Below are 20521 nucleotides of genomic sequence, written 5' to 3'. Positions count from 1 at the left end.
GCCGTGTGTAGAATGGCGAAGGAGCACCATCTACCTGAGTTTGACCAGGGTAGATTGTGATGGCCTGGAGGCTCGGCACGAGCATTTCGGAAATTGCTCGACTTGTCGAGTGTTTGAGGAGTGCTGTGGTGAGTGTCTTCAACAGGCGTGTCGAAACCAAGGTGAACCCAGGTCCAGATTTCGTGGGGTTGGGCGGCTACCCCTCGTTACAGATGTCGGACGTCGTAAGCTGAGCAGACTGGTAAAACAGGACAAGTGGTGAACTGTGGCAAAACTAAGATCAGATTTTAATGCTCGGCAGAGTAAAATTGTGTCAGGACACACAGCGCACCGAACAGTCCTAACGATGGGCCTCCACAGCCGATGATCCATGCTAGTGTCAGTGTCAACACCATGACATCGGCAATTACGACTGAAATGGGCACGTGACCATCGAAACTGGACGTTGGTGCAATGGCAAAAGGTTGCATGATCTGATGAATCCCAATAGCTTCTTCGTCATGTCGATTAGAAGGGCGCGAATCCGTCGTCTTCCAGAGGAACAGCTCCTTGACGCCTGTACTGTGGGTCGGAGAAAAGCTGGCGGTGGCACCATTATGTTCTGGTGAACATTCACGTGGGCTTTCATGGGTCCAGTTGAACTCGTGCAGTGCACCATAACGGCCAAGGACTATCGTATACTGGTTGCAGACTACGTACACTCCTGCATGAAGATCAGGTTTCCCAACGGCAGTGGCATTTTTGAACAAGATACTATGTCATGTCATGAGGCGAGCAGTGTGGTGGAGTGGTTCGAGGAACACATTAGTGAGTTCCATTTGATGTGCTGGTCCCCCAACTCGCCAGATCTGAACCCGATTGAGCAGATCTGTGATGTGTTGAATCTGGCGTCAGAGTGCATCGATCCTTCCCCAGATTTTATGGGAATTAGGTGCCCTGTGTGTGCAGATGTGATGCCAGCTCCTTCTGGCGACCTAACAAAGCTTCATTGCTTCTATGCCACGACGCATCGCCGCTGTCAACCATTCCAAAGGTGGTTATACTGGCTATTAGGTAGGTGGTCATAATGTTCTGGCTGAACAAATGTGTATCAGTTGTGTTTATTAAACTTACGGAAAAACGCTGCGAACTTGTGTAACAATCTAGTATCTTACAGAAATAAAACAGGATCTAATCAAGTTAAAATTCTGGGTTATTAGGTCGCGACATGTTTCTCCTAAAATGTTCGACGTTTCGAACCCTCTGCTGGGATCTTCCTCAGGACCTTTTGGACACAACGACCACGGAAGCTTGCAGAGTTACATAGGATCTAATCAAGATGGTCCGGTGCTTGTGGTCTCGCGGTAGCATTCTCACTTCCCGAGCATGGGGTCCCACGTTCGATTCCCGGCGGGATCAAGGATTTCCTCTGCCTCGAGGTGATTGGATGTTGTTGTGTCGTCTTCATCATCATTATTCATCCTCATTACGGTTGGAGGAAGGCAATGGCAAACCACCTCTACTAGGACCTTGCCTAGTATGGCGGTGCGGGTCTCCCGCATTGTTTCCCTACGCTCTGTCGTGGGGTATGGGACCTCATCATCATCATCAATCAAGATGACACATAAGTGTCCACACTTGTTTGGGTAAAGAAAAAAATACGTTGTATCTGGGGAAAACCCCAGCTGAAGATTAGTATGACAGTTCTACTGTGCACTAGTTATGTCAGGATAGGCTTGTACCTTTTTACATAGAAGGCTAAATTTTTTGGGTAGAGAAGTTTATAATTTAGCAATTGGAAGCGGTGAATGAAGTAACTGTGAAGGGGCCATCTACAGTGTACAATTAAGTAATGATACTCACAGCCAGTTCACTTGTACTGCAACTCTGCATGCCGTGTCAAGTAGCTGGCAGAAGAGCGGAGCCAGCTACAGCGCCCTATTGCACGCAGGTCTGTTGGTTCCCGCGGTGGCGCTGGTGGTGGTGGCGCTGGTGGGCTGCGACTCGGCCGCCATCGTGGCGATGCTGGCGCTGAGCGGCTTCTGCATGGCCTCTCACTGCACCGGCATCTACATGAACATGCAGGCCATAGCGCCCAACTACGCTGGCACCATCGTCGGTTTCGTCAACACCTTCGCCAACATATCGGGCATCATCGTCCCGTACATCGTTGGAGCCGTCACAAATGCAAATGTACGTCACGTCACCATCACTTGTGTTAAGTAGGAATAGCGTAGCACCTAGCTCACAGTGTACTGCCTTCGGGAAAGAAACTGAAAATAACGTTAGGGCAGGTTAAGGAACGTGGATTTGAGCAATATTTGTCAGATTACCGTAGTTCGAAAATGCAACATTGTGAAGCCTTGGCTACGATACGGCAGTCAGTCAGTGACGAACGTACGAAAATGCCAGCATTTGATCTACCTTGCCCCTATTGTACTAAAGAGTGCAGTTAGTAGTTAAATTAGCTCAAGGTCTTTGTTTAAGCTGAACAGCAAAACCAAGAAACCTATAAATTACTATCCACAGTTGCTTCTATTAGAAGTGATGTCATGCATTACTTACTGTAAAACCATGGTACAAATACTGCAGTGCCATTAATTTCCACAAAGTTGATATTGTTAAAGAAATTATTGGTGCATGTCTGAAAAAGTCATAGGTTGGCATAAATGATTGTTGACCACTGAATAGCCGCCCTTCCGCAATGGGGCATTTCTATCTGTGATTATATGGAAAAATCCTTTTCAAAGTGAGGTCCCTTGGATTGCTCTTACCTTATTATCACATTTTTTCTTTGCATTACCCATAATTTGCAGACAGAAACAATTTCTTAACTGTACAGTTTGTTTTCCAGTATACTGCAGCAGGCACTCAGAAGCATTTTCTTTCCAAGCATGTTTAGTTCAGTCAGTATATAAGGAATCTTTATAGTCTCACTTTGCTGTCTGTTAAGACCACTTTTTTCCAGTACCGTGGATGGGTAACAAGTTAAAAATTATGTCGCGCACTGGGATCTACAGTCCCCTGGCGGAGTGAAAAATTTACACTTGTAAGTCAATGAAATCAAAAGATACCGCCGTATCTGTCACATATTTTGAGACTTGGAGACTCACTCATCAGAATCTATACACGTTGGACCTGGTGGCCTAGCATAAAAGTATGCGTCTTGAGATTAATAGGTCACGAGATTGACTCTCGTTCGGATCACGGATTTTTGGATCGTTTCACCCTAGCCTTCACCTATCAACGATGTGACGATTCGTCAGGAACAACATGTGGTTCGGATTCTACGTTAAAATGTAGGTCCCGTTTCCACGATTAGAAAACTCAGATAGTTTAGGAACACGTAAGTCGCTGAAGCGGCGCCCAATAGAAAAGACTTGCACTAGGTCATTGAGCCACAAGAAATGATGATTATTGTTATCTGTATACATAATTAAGTTTGTATGGAACACTCACAGTGCGAGTCCTACCCGCACTTGTCCAGTTTTTTATGCACAGAAGCAGACAGATTTTTGACCTGTAATCCACTGGCTGACACCAGCAGCGACTTTTCAAATGAGATAAGATGTGTAACTCGGATATCTTCAGTTCCATTAATAGTATATCCTTTTGTCAACAGTGCATTTTATAGTAACATAAGTTAATAATAATTATACATTTCTTAGTATTACACACAAAGAGCAGCAGTACTTTATATAACAACGTCTTCTAAGGAGGTGGCAGCACACAGTGCCTATCTAGTATAAGAATACAGAAAGGCTCGGTGCTTAATTCGTGAATTGTTCATTTTCTCCATCGGCTACTCGAGAGTGAAATATGGTTGACTTTGATATCAGGTTTCGCCTAGAGCTTGCGTCTCACTTTGGTGGTCTACATCTACAAACTTGCTTCCCTCTTGTAATGGGATGTGTGAGCGATATTGTGCACATACTATTTGGACACCTATTACTAGCTTTTAGGATGAAATGTGTCTACCGATGGAAACACACACTCTATTTAAATAGAAAATAGTGACTAGAATTAGAAAAAAAATATTATTTTTCCATACTGTCACTTCCTTTGCAGAGAAAGATGGTTACACTGATGTATTCTTAAAAAAGGTATCATGGATCTGCCATTGCTACATAGTCCGTATTTACAAAAGAAAGTCGTGATTGGCAGTAGAGAAACATCATGCACCTGCCTTTGCTATGCAGTCCATAGTTTAAAAAGAAAATCCTGACTGCCAGTAGAAAAAAATTATTTTAAACAAATCCATTACTTACATTTTGTTACAAAGATGGAACTTCTGCTACCTCTGTCATCTAATTTCTGTCCCTTTTCCATTCAAAAATGGTGTGTGAAGTAATAAGATTGTCGATGCACCCCCACATTAACGCTAATACTTCAGATTTTGTAGTTGTGGCCATTTTGCAAGATATGTGCGGGAGGAAGTAAATGTCGCCTGACTGTTTCTAAAACTTATTTCCTCAGCTTTGTCACTGTAAACCTCTCCGTGGGACACAAGACCCCTCTTGTAGCATCTGCCACTGTAGTTTGTTTAGCACGTGTGTGCTCCACCGTGTTGGATCTTGTCTAGCTCTTCTATTAATATAACTTGGTAAGGGCCCAAAACTGACGAACAAACCTCAAACAACGGTCAAACAAATGTTTTGTAAGCCCTTTCTTTCGTGGACTGATTACATTTCTTTAAGATTCTTCTAATGGAGCTTAACCTGTCATCAGATTTTTCCCAATTTGTGTTTTATGTGGTAATTTCACTTTACATCAGTACAGATGGTACTTCCTGGTATTTTACGGTTGCTACTGTTTTTATTGATTTTTCATCAATATTGTAATCTTACAGTATTGGATTTCTTGCCCGACTTATGAAATTTACACTACATTTACTTACATTCAGTGTGACATTGTTATCTCCTTATAGACAACTGCAAATCTGCCATTCGATTCATGGAATTTCCGGTGTTGTCCACTGTATCTTATGTTTTGTCACAGCTACTTCGCGGTTCTGCCACAACCAGCTAGTCATGTAACACGATTTAATAAAGATATGCAACTACCTAACATCAGCCAATGGCCTTGCGCAGTGGTAACGCCAGTTTCCGTCAGATCACCAAAGTTTAGTGCTGTCAGACTGGGCTATCACTTGGAATGGTGATCCTCTGGTCTGCAGCTGGGTGCACTCAACACTTGTCAGGCAAACTGAGGATTTACTTCACTGAGAAGTAGCGGCTCTGGTCAAGTAAACTGATATACGGCCGGGATAGCAGTGTGCTGACCACATGCTCCTCCATATCCGCATCCAGTGACGCCTGTGGGATGAGGATGACACTGCGGCCGGTCGGTACCATCGGGCCTTCATGGCCTGTTCGGGTGGAGTTTAGTTTAGCTTAACTACCTAACCTCAAACAATGACTTCTGTGTTCAAGAAGATTACCAAGGAAATAAAGTGGTTGTAAATAATGATAAGGCAGTTGGAATAGACTGTTTAACATGCATGCGCTCCAGTTGTAGAGTGAAGAGAAATAAGAAAATTATTTGTCAACTGACAAGGCCAGGCATAAACAAAGATATCGATAATCACCTTATTGATTTTATAAAGTGTCCAGATATGCGACTATGCGGAAGTCTTACATTTTCCTTTGGTAAAGAACGTGGTATTACAAGACTGGAAGCTACAGCTTACAGCTACAGAATCGGTGGAGTGTCTCAACCTGTAGTAGTCTGTTTCAGTGTATGAGATGCTAACACATAGTATTTACAATATGTATTCTATCTCAATCACTTCTATGTGGTGTAAATTATTGAATAGCTTAACGAATAAAAGTTGTGTTGTATTTTACAGTGCTCTGCAGTTTGTTCCAATAGGGACGAGACAAGTATTAAAAATGAGCTAATAATTTCTGAAATCATATCTGGAATAACAGCGATCATACACACATCATAAAAAGTTTTGCATCGTCCCGGTTTCCAGAACTCCTGAAGATGGAAGTTGGCTGGATATTTTAACACAGACACAGTCACTAAACCCACCCAAAGATGTAAACAACCATGCATGAGCAGCACCTGTTACACGGAGGGGGTCAGACAGCCGATCAGTTCCAGTCATTCCACCAGGAAGGAGGTACACGGCTCATGTTGTCTGTAGTTCAACCATGACTAGACGGTTAATACCGCGGTTAGATCACGTCCACATTGTCACTTTGTGCCAGGAAGGGCTCTCAACAAGCTAAGTGTCCAGGTGTGTCGGAGTGAACCAAAGCGATGTTGTTTGGACATGGAGGAGATAGAGAGAGGCAGGAACTGTCGACGACATGCCTCGCTCAGGCCGCCCAAGGGCTACTACTGCAGTGGATGACCATTACCTACGGATTATGGCTCGAAGGAACCCTGACAGCAACACTACAATGTTGAATAATGCTTTTCGTGCAGCCACAGGACGTCGTGTAACGATTCAAACAGTGCGCAATAGGCTGCATGATGCGCAATTTCATTCCCGACGTCCATGGCGAGGTCCATCTTTGCAACCACGACACCATGCAGAGCGGTAGAGACCGGCCCAACAACATGCCGAATGGACCGCTCAGGATTGGCATCACATACTCTTCACCGATGAGTGTCGCATGTGCCTTCAACCAGACAATCGTCGGAGACGTGTTTGGAGGCAACCCGGTCAGTCTGAGTGCCTTAGACACACTGTCCAGCGAGTGCAGCAAGGTGGAGGCTCCCTGCCGTTTCGGGGTGACATTATGTCAGGCCGACATACGCCGATGGTGGTCATGGAAGGCGCCCTAACGGATGTTCGATACGTGAATACCATCTTCTGAGCAATAGTGCAACCATATCGGCAGCATATTGGCGAGGCATTCGTCTTCATGGACGACAATTCGCTTCCCCATGGTGCACATCTTGTGAATAAGTTCCTTCAGGATAACGACATCGATCAACTAGAATGGCCAGCATGTTCTCCAGGCATAAACCCTATCGTACATGCCTAGGATTGATTGAAAACGGCTGTTTATGGACGACGTGACCCACCAACGACTCTGAGGGATCTACGGCGAATCGCCATTGAGGAGTGGAACAATCTAGGCCAACAGTGCCTTGATGAACTTGTGGATAGTATGCCACGGCCAATACAGACAAGCATCGATGCAAGAGGACGTGCTACTGTGTATTAGAGGTAACGGTGCGTACAGCAATATGGACCACCACCTCTGAAGGTCTCACTGTATGGTGGTACAATATGCAATGTGTGGTTTTCATGAGCAATAAAAAGGGCGGAAATGATGTTTATGTTGATCTCTATTCCAGTTTTCTGTACAGGTTCCGGAACTCTCGGAACTGAGGTGATGCAAAACTTTTTTTTGATATGTGTGTATTGACAGGCGGTCCTTAGCACGTACAGCAGCTCCATACAACAACTCTACACGTCACCAATGGAGATACATACTGGTCTGAGGAGCGTCTATCTATAACAAACTGTTACTAAATAATAAGCGCCATTGCGAACTGGAGCGATTGTTTTTTGTTATACAGAAGTGCTACATTAAGGCTAGAGAAACATATTTTTCTCAGTCTAGGTCATTGTTCTGCACAATACCATCAAATATAGATTTTTGCCGAATTAGGACTGGTGCCTGTGAATAACGTTAAGCCATAGAGCTTAAGAAAAGGAATAAATGTATCATAGAAACTTAAGCCATGCCCTATTTCAGAAATTAGACCTTCAGGTACATTTTGTATGTTATGTGTATGCTGAGCTGAAATAACGAAAACTGGAGTATGTGGCGAAGACAGTTACCACAGTGGAAAAACATGAACTGTTATTGGAAAGTAAGAGAAGCCATTGCAGAGGTGCAGTCAAGGTTTATAATTTACTTTAAACACAGTGTATGCCAAAATCTGCTGACAAGCGGAGAACTTACGATATTATCATTTGGTATAAATAGCAATGGAGTACTGAAAAAAATAATAGATTTAGGAAAGTTTATTTAATTAAAGGTAACACAAACACTCTGTTTATAAAGCTCCTTACCCATTTGGATCTGGTTAAAAAGATGGTTTCATTGAAGCTAAATGTGGTGGACTGAATACTGTGCATCTAGCAATAGAAAAGTGGCTGGCAGAGTTTAAAATTGACGGAATAAAAACGTATAAAAACCACTCATTTATTAAAATTGTAAACTTCTATAAAGAAATTCTGTAAAAACTTTGGGCAGAAGACGTGTACTGCACTAACAACAGTGTATGTAGGAAATAAAGGGGAAACTTAAAATTCACAAATGCTTTTAGCTATAAGAATTGCCATAAGGAACTGTGTTAATTGTGAAGGCCATTCAAGTGATAGTTTAAAGGAAAAAAAATTATATGTATTAGAATTTTAGAACAAAATTTCCTTTCATTTATCAAGTTACTGGTGGGAGAAGGAACTGGATGATTTGGATGTAGATCTAAATTTTGAGTTAAAATTTCGCCGGATGATATGAAAACCACAGCATACAAACATATAAAGGGCATATTTTCTGTGTGTAAATATATTCCCTTCACTTTTATTTATATAAGCAAAAAAACCTTGTACTTGTATAATTACGAGCTTCTTTTAGCTCATGTGCTCCAGAAAAAGAGGTTTCTTTATCATTGATGAAAGTGTTATGTAGATTTTGGAAGTTTTCAATAGTGATGACGAAAATAATGTGCTATTGGATGAGGAGGATAAAATTTTTCTGGAAGGAGATATAAAAAATGGAAGTGAACATCAGTCATACAAGGCCCTGAAAAAGCCAATCAAACGGTGTTTCAAAATTGCTGCAGGTGTGATTTAGGAACGGATTATCTACGTGATGATGAAGATAATATGTTACTAGATGTAGACGATAAAATGTTTCTAGAAGGATATATGGAAAATGGAAGTGAACATGTTGTCATAGAAAGTCCTGAAAAAGCCAGTCAAATGGGGTTTCGAAGTAAGGTGTAGATGAGATTAAGAAACAGGTTATCTACGTGAGTTTGATTTATACACTGGCAGAAAAAGGGCAGGCTCTGAAGTAGGCCTCAGTGAGTCAGCAGTTCTACAACGGACAAAATTTATTCCTCAACTTGGTTCAAAAATGGCTCTGAGCACTATGGGACTTAACTTCTGAGGTCATCAGTCCCCTAGAACTTAGAACTACTTAAACCTAACTAACCTAAAGACATCACACACATCCATGCCCGAGGCAGGATTCGAACCTGCGACCGTAACGGTAGCGCGGTTCCAGACTGCAGCGGCTAGAACCGCTCGGCCACTCCGGCCGGCTCCTGAACTTGGATGTGAAGTTTATGTAGATATTTTTTAACTCTCCCGCTAGGCGGTATTACTTTGCTTTAGAAAGTGTGAGAAGGGGTGGAACAGCAAGCGCCAACCGTAGAAAGATCAATAAGTCATTCGCTCCAGGCATTTAAATGAAAATAAGTAGTACATACTGTTTTAGTAGCATTGGACTGACAATCGTGAAGAGGATGTATAACAAGCCAGTTTATCTACTGACTAATTTTAATTCCCAAGTACCATGTACGGCTGTGACGAGGCGTCAGTCTGGGTCTTCTGAAAATGTCAGTGTCCCTTCATGATAAGAAAGTACAACAAGTGAATTGGAGGGGTAAATCTCATGGATCGGAAGAAAGCGACTTACGAGACTGACAGAAAGGCAAAAATTAAGTATTATCTGAGAATTTTCTTCGCTCTTCTTGACATCGGTGGGAAAAATTCGTATGTAATACGTCCAAAATTGGCAGCAAAAGAAGGATTGAAACAACATTATCATCTTTAGAGTTTAGACAATACATTGCAAGAAGTCTAACTGGCAATTATTCAAGTCGAGAAAGGAATTTATCGACAGCTGCAAAAACCTCAAAAGATCTCAAACATGTTGTAATCCAAAGAGTCCAGACAACTGAATGATAAAATCAGACGCGAGGAAAAGAGGTGTGATTGTGTTCATTGCGCTTCAAAACATCTTGAAAATCACACTTACCATGAGTGAGCAGTGTGGTGTTAATTTATGCTTTGCTTCAAACAGAAGCTGTTTTTGTGGACTTACATATCAATTAGACAACAGATACACGGGTTACGCAGCTCTCATATATATACAAATATGTCCCACAATTCTTTTTAGAAGTACAAACAAAAATGTCTGACACTATAATATATTTCTTTTATAAACCTTCCGGTTATCACAGAAGTGCATAAATTTCGAACACTAGCGCTTCAATTTTCTTCTGTGCCTGAAAGGGCTGATTAAAAATTTTCTATTTCTAAATTGTTCAGTGATGCTTGCACGTCTCACAGTCTTCTCTAAAAGTCTAAAATGTTCACAATAATACGGCGTCATCACAAACAAAGCAACATTTACGTCAAGTATCGTAATGTTTTTTTTCACACACAAACGCACACATATATATGCATCAAAATTGGCACCTAAAACGGAACTGTGCACTCTAAAATTAATTGCCCTAATGTTGTTTACATGGCTAAGCATATGCGACTAAAAAATAACATCCGAAACAGGTAGTTTAGCTTCCTGTTTAGGCCTAAATTAGGTGCTGTAGCAATAATAACCTGACCAAGATTATAAGTGCAGAAAATACCTGTTGGCTAATATAATACGCTAATCAGGTAAGCACAAGAACAAATAGGCAGTCTCAATTACTGCTAGCTACTGGATAAATGTAATTAATTACTTTTTTACTTCTACACTTGGTTTGTGCAAGGTTTCTTATTTCGCCATTGCATTTCCACAATACTGTGTGTGACTGAAAGTCACATTTCCCACCGTCCCCTTTCCAAACTCAAACGGGAATCAATAATTTGCGAATAGGTTGTTAACGGAAGAGAGACGCTGAATTACAAGCATGGGATAAGTTGGAAATTTGGGTCGATCAGGGACCGTGTCTGGATGACCGAACCGGTCAAGGTTGCTCATGAAAGCAACATATCTGGGTTCGAGTCCCTGTTGGGCACAAATTTTCGACTTTCGCCACTGCATTTCCACAATATCCTGTGTGACTGAATGTCACTAGTTTCCCACCCACCTTTTCCCTTTACTTTCTGTTCCTCTACTGCATATACAATTTATACAGCGGCCACTTCATCTCGACTCATGTCTGTTCTGTCGGACATGTCCATAGTGGGTAGCTTTAGTAACGGAGTGAAGTCGAAATCTTTTGCTGTGAAGAACATAAAAATTTCTAAGCTTATGAAAATACGCTAATTTTTATATCAGCATTTCTGTATGTTTAATTAGAATCATGACAAATTTGTTTTGTAATCTTTACATTGATGAATGTTCTGAATATGGTCGCTACTGGGTATCTGTGCTTACGTTCTTCTCGTATGTCAACAGCCGACACGGGCGACGTGGAACATGGTGTTCTACATGGCAGCGGCGGTGTTGGTAGCGGGATACGTCCTCTACGCCGTCTTCACCACCTCCGAGGAGCAGCCTTGGAACGTCCCACCCACAGGTGAGGGCTTGAGGCTGTTTTCTGCTGCCTCTGACAGAGCACCACTGTGCTGGCCTTCTTACTGCTCTGTTTCACTCTTTGCTGTCAGGCCCCTTTAGGTCTTTCCATGCATGAGGAGAGCTCCTACGACTACATGCTGAAAGGTTCAATTAGTCCCAAGTATGCTCAGTAGGGATCATTTGCTGACCACTTCTATTCTGTGGATTCCTGTGGCATAGAAGAATATGTTCACAAGGTGGACAAGGGGCGCTCGTGCATTGTCCTCTTGGAAGACAAACCAGCCGCCGAATTGTTGATTGTAGAAATGAGGAATATCATGGAGGATCCTGTCACAATACCTCACATACTTCAAATTACCCTCTACAGTGGGGAGAGGCGTCTGACATCTGTATACGATACTGACCTAAAACATAACTGATCCATCTACATGGTGAACACGTGGGTCTGTAAGCCTGAGACATGCAACGGCACCTGGCCGCCTCCACACTCTTCTACGACGATCATCAGGCGCCAGACAAATCGTGCACTCGTCAGAGAAGAGAATACAGTTCCACTGACAGGTTGATTTCCAGGTGTTTTCTTCTTCGTGTTCCACGATGACAGGGGAGTTCATGATCTTATTTAGTGATGGATATCTAGAGCCCAAATTAATCGTGAACAGATGGCTGCGTATTTTGGGTCGACACAGGCCTCCTAGTGGTCTCCATCGGACACATCGCAGCCCATGAATATACTCAAGGGGATAGTAAAAAAATTGTAAGTACCTAGACTCCCCGGCATATTAACTGATGGCATTCTTGTTGGGTGTGCAACCTGATCATACGATCATCTAGATACAATATTTCCGCGGTCCATCTGGCCACCATCTTCAGGTGAGAACTTGTTTGCTAATCTCGCCCCGAATTGATTCATACCACGTACGGCGGCCATTTTATACGCCGCAGAAGACCAACAGCAAATGTTTTTCTCGAGGTACACCGATGGTGCGTTAATAGTGTGGCCATATGGAACAGACGCTCTGTAAAATTGCCTCCATCATTTTAATTGTGTTCATCCCAGCAACAAGTTCGCGATTGAGATCGAAACGGATGGATATCTTCGTTTTCAGGCGTATTGGTCAACAGAAAGGACGATGGTACGCTGTGACACAGTGTTTATCGAAAACCTATGCACACGCATCAGTATCTGCGTGAAACGAGTTGTCATCCATTGTACCAACGCACTGTGCGGACGTTGGCAAAAAGGGCTTATTCCATCCCAGACGCAGAAAGTTTGGCGAAAGAGATGGAACACCTTCGTGTTCAAGCAGAATGGTTAGACAGACAAACAGATCTGTTGTGCTTTCGAGTCTGGATCTTTTTCGAAACCAGTAGATGAAACATGTAGATAGGTAGCTTTTCTACCACAGGCTGGGCGTATATCGTAAAAAATAGGAAGGATTTTAAAAAGATACAATATTATTACTGTATCTCGTGCGCTAGCCAAGATTAGAGCGCTCCATGGTGGTCATTGACTGGGCCTGTAGAATGTATTGATAGTGGTACCCGATAGCGATTCATCGTTTTTGTCCGGTTTTCACCACTGTAGCGCTGTATCTTCACTAGCGTTAGGGGTCAGCAGTAATGAATTCTGGCGCAGGCTTTGCTACTCTTCTACGGCGCAAAAAGATACCACCGTTCATGGTATGAATCAGTTCCGGAGAAATTAGCAGACACGCGACCATGTGGACCGCAAATGTTTGTATTATCTGAGTGCAGATCCGACAAGATCATCTTGGCTGGTAGAGGCCTAATATAAAGGAGGTGAGTTTCTCTTTCTTTTCTTTGTTGATGGCTCACTCGTTTTTTTCAGTACACGTCTAACCTGAGTTTAGCTGTTCCCATTTTGGCGAAACATATCTTTAAGGTATTGAAGCTCAGTTCGAGGCTGTCTTTTGTCACAAATGGCACGTGCCTTGTGAACTAGACTTAATAGAACAGTGTACTGCTCCCCCAGATGATGACAGTTCGTTGCATGTAGGGCGGTGTGAGTCTTCTTTCTGTAGACTGCATGACCTAGGGTACCATCTGCTTTTCTTTTTATCAGAATGGCAAGAATGGAAGTCCATTCTGTTGTAGCTCTAACATGAACTGTATGTTTTGATGGACGCTGTTCAGGTGGTTCAGGGACCCATTCAGGGCCCTCTGCTATGTTCCCGCACAACGAACGTGTCATCCGCATAATCGAAAAAGAGCTTAGGTTGGAGCCGTGCAGTTTTTAGTGTGATGTCGAAGTGCCCACATTAGACTGTCAGTCCCAGGGGCAAGTGGCTCAACTTGTTCATGGAGTCAGCCACCGCTTAGGTTTGCATATCAAACGCCTGCGTAATCTCGACGCTTCACCGGAAGACGATCGAAACGCAGAATCTCAGTGCAGCCACTTGGATGGAAGGTGGAAAAGATTCCGTCAGTAGTAAACTTCGGGAAAGTCTACATTCACATATACTTTAATGTTCGAGGGGGTATGTGACATAAAGCAGCCGGTGGTGAAACTGTCTAATAGCGGACAACGTATCCAAGCACGTATGAAAATAGAGGGCCACTGTTATATAAATTAAAAGAGAAATGTATATGATGGATACATGTTTGATACGAGATAGTTTCCGCCGTTTAAGTACTAATGAACTTACTAGTATGTACACACGTACATTAGTGTGCTCCGTTATGGAAGTTGTAAGCTGCTTCATTTCAACGTATAAAGAAGTTTCCTTGTTTATAGTTCCATCCATTTCATAAAGCTATAGCTTTCAGTGTCAGCTGAGCTGTCCATCTTGAGGCGGATGCTAGAGATTCGTGTTGTATACGGTTTCCACACAATATACAAGTATTTCCTAGTCTTTTATAAAACGTTAAGTTAAACGTCCATCATCTCTTTCTTTGTAATTCTATTTCAGCGTATCTATTAACCAAGAAAAATAAGCAGTTTTTTTTATTGGGTCTGCCCGAGCGGTGACCTCAGCAGAAAAATACGTAAGGACAATACACTGAGGTGACAAAAGTCATGGGGTACCTCCTAATATCGTGTCGGGCCTCCTTTTCCCCTGCGTAGAGCAGCAAATCGACGTGGCATGCAATCAAAAAGTCGTTGGAAGTCCCCTGCAGAAATATTGAGCCATGCTGCCTCTATAGCCGCCCAGAATTGTGAAAGTGTTTCCGGTGCAGCGTATTGCGCACGAACTGACTTCTCTACTATGTCCCATAAATGTTCGACTGGATCCATTTCGGGCGATCTGGGTGACCACATCATTCGCTCGAATTGTCCAGAATGTAATCAATCACGAACCAATCTGGTCCAGTGACGTGGCTCGTTGCCCTCCATAAAAATTCCGTCGTTGTTTGGGAACATGAAATTCATAAATGGCTTCAAACGGTCTCCATGTAGCCGATCATAACCATTTTTCAGTCTATGATCGGTTCAGTTGGACCGAATAACCCACTCCATTTCATGTAAGCACGGCCCACACCATCTTGCACAGTGCCTTGTTGACAACTTGGGTCCCTGGCTTCATGAGGTCTGCGCCACTCTCGAATCCTACCATTAGTTCTTACCAACTCCAATGGGGACTCATATGACCAGGCCATGCTTTTCCAGTCGTCTAGGGTCCAATCGATATGGTCATGAGCCCAGGAGAGGCGATGTTGTTCTGTCAGCAAAGGCACTCGTGTCGGTCGTCTGCTCCCGTAGTCCATTAACGCCTCATGCCACCGCGCTGTCCTAACGAATACGTTCGTCGTACAGCCCACATTGATATCTGCGGTTATTTCACGCAGTGTCAGTTGTCTGTTATTACTGACAACTCTACGCAAACGCCGCTGCTCTCCGTCGTTAACTAAAGGCCGTCGACCACTGCGTTGTCCGTGGTAAGAGGTAATGCCTGAAATTTGGTACTCTTGGCATGCTCTGACAATGTGGATATCGGAAAAGTGAATTCCCCAACGATTTCCAGAATGGAATGTCCCATGCGTCTAGGTCAAACTACTATTCCGCGTTAAAATTCTATTAATTTCCGTAGTGCGGTCGGAGTACAAATGACATCTCTGTCAATGCACTGCCCTTTTATCCTGTATATATGCGATGCTGCCGCCATATGTAAATGTCCATATAGCTGTTCCATGACTTTTGTCACCTCAGTTTAGTTAATGTACTGGTATATCTGTCTGTTTTCGAGAAAGAAGTATGTGCTGTGAAAGACTTGTCAACCAGAGAACTGTAGAGAACAAAAAAAAATAAAATAGAATCGAAATGAAAAGTATGAGTGGTATATGCTGGAAAAATAAACTGATCCAAGACAGAGAAGAGTGTGAGTGATATTCCTACTAGGGCACGTGTGCTGCTATGTATTATAGCTCCTCAGTCATGCACCACCTGGTAATGAACTGCTATACAACAAAAGTCCATCTGCTAATGTTCTTTCTATCTCAGAGTAATAGCTAACGTCTAGAAAAGAGACCTTGGGATAATTATTAATGGATGGGCTTACTGACCGTTGCTTTTCGAACTTAAAGTGTAATGAAAACACATTAATTATTTTGTGCATGTTGTGTAAAGGATGTATACAATCGACTTAGCTGTGCTCGAGAATAAGATAAATTTTATAATTATTAGAGGAATGGTGTGGATTCCTGTAGTCATGTCCTAGTTCATGAACCACGGGCAACGTATGAGTGGCCAAGTAAGTGGTCCCGACAGTCGGGATACCAGTTACCTTGGAATAAGGCTGGGCATCTCGGACATATTCTGAGTCGAGGTCACCTTTATGCTCATACGGCAAAGACTGCCAAATCCACCGGTTAGTCAACTGGTTCAAATGGCTCTGAGCACTATGGGACTCAACTGCTGTGGTCATCAGTCCCCTAGAACTTAGAACTACTTAAACCTAACTAACCTAAGGACATCACACACATCCATGCCCGAGGCAGGATTCGAACCTGCGACCGTAGCAGTCGCACGGTTCCGGACTGCGCACCTAGAACCGCGAGACCACCGCGGCCGGCACCGGTTAGTCCCCCAGCCGTTAGGGGTAAAACCCAATGGGACCCGGGGCAAGTAAGGCTAGCAACCTGCTTCCCGGGTACTTTAAATATGATGCTGGCAACAATCAGAGCAAAATGCCTCAGACCTTTGGAGGTGACGGAGTTCCACCTCTAACTGACAAACCAGGGACTCCTAAGATACGACTTGGCAAACAAATGGTAATGAGATGGGGAGCTATTAATATCAGTGGGGGCTACTCTGGGAAGAAGGTAGAGCTGGCAGAGGCTGCAAGTAAGATGGGGCTGGACGTTTTAGCTGTTAGTGACATTCGGGTAAGGGGTGTGAAAGAAGAGGAAGTGGGAGAATACAAGGTCTACCTGCCAGGAGTCAAAGCAGGAATAGCACAATGGGGTGTAGGGCTTTACATCAGGAAAGAAATGGAACCCAGCGTAGTTGCAATAAGGCATGTAAACGAACGACTGATGTGGATAGATTTGACAGTGTCTAGCAAGAAAATTAGGATTGTGTCAGTATATTCGCATTGTGAAGGGAAGATCAAGATAAGATGGATAGTTTTTATGAGGCACTCAGTGATGTAGTTGTTAGAGTAAAGGACAAGGACAGTGTTCTGCTCATGGGTGACTTTAACGCTAGGATTGGAAATCGAACAGAAGGGTATGAAAAGGTTATGGGTAAATTTGGAGAGGATATGGAGGCCAACAGGAACGGACAACAACTCTTGGATTTCTGTGCCAGTGTGCGCTTAGTAATCACAAACTCCTTTTTTAAACATAATAACATTCACCGGTATACTTGGGAAGGCAGGGGAACCAGATCTGTCACTGACTATATAATAACAGATCAGGAATTCAGGAAGGCTGTGAGGGACACAAGTGTATTCAGGGGATTCTTTGATGACACTGATCATTACTTAATCTGCAGTGAAATTGGGATTGTGAGGCCGAAAGTGCAGGATCAGGTCCATATGTAGGAGGATAAGAGTGGAGAAACTTCAGGATAAGGAAATCAGGCACAAGTACATAACAGCGATCTCAGAAAGGTACCAGTTAGTTGAATGTAGTCAATTACAGTCATTGGAAAAGGAATGGACAAGGTACAGGGACACAGTACTAGAAGTGGCTAAAGAATATCTTTGAACAGTAGTGTGTAAAAGTAGGATGAAGCAAACAGCTTGGTGGAATGACACAGTCAAGGCAGCCTGTAAAAGGAAAAAGAGGGCGTATCAAAAATGGCTACATACTAGAACTCAGGTAGACAGAGAAAGTTATATTGAAGAAAGAAAAAAAGCCAAACAGATAATTGCAGCATCCAAGAAGAAATCTTGGGAAGACTTTGGAAACAGGTTGGAAACTATGGGTCAAGTTGCTGGAAAACCATTCTGGAGTGTAATTAGCCGTCTTCGAAAGGGAGGTAAGAAGGAAATGACAAGTTTTTTGGACAGGTCAGGAAAACTGCTGTGGATGCCTTCGGCAGATGGAGGGAATATTTTGAAGAGTTGCTCAATGTAGGTGAAAATGCGATCAGTAATGTTTCAGATTTCGAGGTAAAATGGGATAGGAATGATGATAGAAATAGGATCACATTTGAGGAAGTGGAGAAAATGGTCAATAGATTGCAGTGCAATAAAGCAGCTGGGGTGGATGAAATTAAGTCGGAACTCATCAAATACAGTGGAATGTCAGGTCTTAAATGGCTACACAGGATAATTGAAATGGCCTGGGAGTCGGGACAGGTTCCATCAGACTGGACAAAAGCAGTAATCACACCAATCTTTAAACATGGAAACAGAAAAGATTGTAACAACTACAGAGGTATCTCTTTAACCAGCGTTGTGGGTAAAATCTTCTCAGGTTTTGTTGAAAGGAAACTGCGAGTATTAGTTGAGGACCAATTGGATGAAAATCAGTGTGGGTTTAGAGGTTGTCAGGACCACATCTTTAGCTTACGGTAAATAATGGAGAAGTGCTTTGAGTGGAATAGGAAATTGTATCTACGCTTTATAGATCTAGAAAAGGCATATGACCGGGTTCCTAGGGGGAAGTTATTGTCTGTTCTACGAGATTATGGAATAGGAGGCAAACTTTTGCAAGCAATTAAAGGTCTTTACATGGATAGTCAGGCAGCAGTTAGAGTTGACGGTAAATTGAGTTCATGGTTCAGAGTAGTTTCAGGGGTAAGACAAGGCTGCAACCTGTCTCCACTGTTGTTCATATTATTTATGGACCATATGTTGAAAACAATAGACTGGCTGGGTGAGATTAAGATATGTGAACACAAAATAAGCAGTCTTGCATATGCGGATGACTTAGTTGTGATGGCAGATTCGATTGAAAGTTTGAAAATTAATATTTCAGAGCTAGATCGGAAATGTAAGGACTATGGTATGAAGATTAGCATCTCCAAAACGAAAGTAATGTCAGTGGGAAAGAAATATAAACGGATTGAGTGCCACATAGGAGGAACAAAGTTAGAACAGGTGGACGGTTTCAAGTACTTAGGATGCATATTTTCACAGGATGGCAACATAGTGAAAGAACTGGAAGCGAGGTGTAGCAAAGCTAATGCAGTGAGCGCTCAGCTACGATCTACTCTCTTCTGCAAGAAGGAAGTCAGTACCAAGACTAAGTTATCTGTGCACCGTTCAATCTTTCGACCAACTTTGTTGTATGGGAGCGAAAGCTGGGTGGATTCAGGTTACCTTATCAACAAGGTTGAGGTTACGGATATGAAAGTAGCTAGGATGATTGCAGGTACTAGTAGATGGGAACAATGGCAGGAGGGTGTCCACAATGAGGAAATCAAAGAAAAACTGGGAATGAACTCTATAGATGTAGCAGTCAGGGCGAACAGGCTTAGATGGTGGGGTCATGTTACACGCATGGGAGACGCAAGGTTACCCAAGAGACTCATGGATTCGGCAGTAGAGGGTAGGAGGAGTCGGGGCAGACCAAGGAGAAGGTACCTGGATTCGGTTAAGAATGATTTTGAAGTAATAGGTTTAACATCAGAAGAGGCACCAATGTTAGCACTGAATAGGGGATCATGGAGGAATTTTATAAGGGGGGCTATGCTCCAGACTAAACGCTGAAAAGCATAATCAGTCTTAAATGATGATGATGATAGAGGAATTATATTTTGAATATGTTTCTACAGCTCATGCATCTTTTATTTTATTTTATAGTAACTAGAAATGTCGCTCTAAGTGCAACTTTTACAGCCAATTAATGTAATTAATATAAATTAACTTCTGAAGTGGATTAGAATAGTAAATCAATAACCATATAAATTGACGTACAGGATGGCTCTAAGATATTTATTAAGGGGTATATTTAATTTATTCCCTTACAGGTAGGATGCCACAGTAATGTTGCAGCGCACTTACAACACTATATCTCCAATTAACTGTGAACATCTTTTATTTAGTAAAAACAGTAATTTCTGTACTCAGATACCTATTATTGTTCCAGAAAACGGATTCTCAGTGAAGAACGACAAGGGCATCGTAAATACCATCTTTCACGGGGACGACTCTCAACGCAACAGCTGAAAGTTTACTACACCAGCATACTTTGCAGCCCATCTGCCTCAATCTTAGATGTTCTTATTTATTGTAATTTCACCGCCTATCTTTCTCTAACAGCTGGTGCTGACGCTGACGCTAAACGTGTCATGTTACTGAAATTAAATGTCAAAATCGAAATAAATGTCACTTTTTGCTCTCTATTTATTTCTTTATGACAGCCAGTTTGCACCGAGTCTTAGAAGGTTTCTACAGCGTGTCTTTGCTATAAAGACGCTTAACTCTCTGTGAGACAAGCATTTTGCTGACGGGCTAAGCTAGGGTAAGCACATAATCAGGAGTGTCCACAAAGCAAAGTCTAATCACGTATTTTTATTGAAACGAATATATGCCGATCAAAATAATGAAAGGATAAAAACCATTCTCGGTATCCAGAAACATACCCAACATACAAAACTGCAGATGCTTTCGTGTCCACTT

The 20521-nt window shown here is 42.6% G+C and overlaps 1 protein-coding gene across 1 annotated transcript in view; it reads left to right on the top strand.

The window, feature by feature from the left end:
* LOC124607278 (sialin-like) overlaps positions 1–20116 on the top strand; it is a 79654-nt gene extending 59538 nt beyond the window's left edge. The window contains exons 8-10 of the mRNA XM_047139557.1: positions 1931–2172; positions 11367–11487; positions 19989–20116. Of these exons, the coding sequence (XP_046995513.1) occupies positions 1931–2172; positions 11367–11487; positions 19989–20068 (443 nt within the window). The 3' untranslated portion in view covers positions 20069–20116. The remainder of the gene's footprint in view (positions 1–1930; positions 2173–11366; positions 11488–19988) is intronic.
* The last annotated feature ends 405 nt before the right edge of the window (positions 20117–20521 follow it).

The sequence above is a fragment of the Schistocerca americana genome, chromosome 3 (assembly GCF_021461395.2).
Source record: "Schistocerca americana isolate TAMUIC-IGC-003095 chromosome 3, iqSchAmer2.1, whole genome shotgun sequence".
Classification (NCBI taxonomy): Eukaryota; Metazoa; Arthropoda; class Insecta; order Orthoptera; family Acrididae; genus Schistocerca; species Schistocerca americana.
Note: the sequence above shows the minus strand (reverse complement) of the source record. Positions and strands in the feature narration are given on the sequence as shown.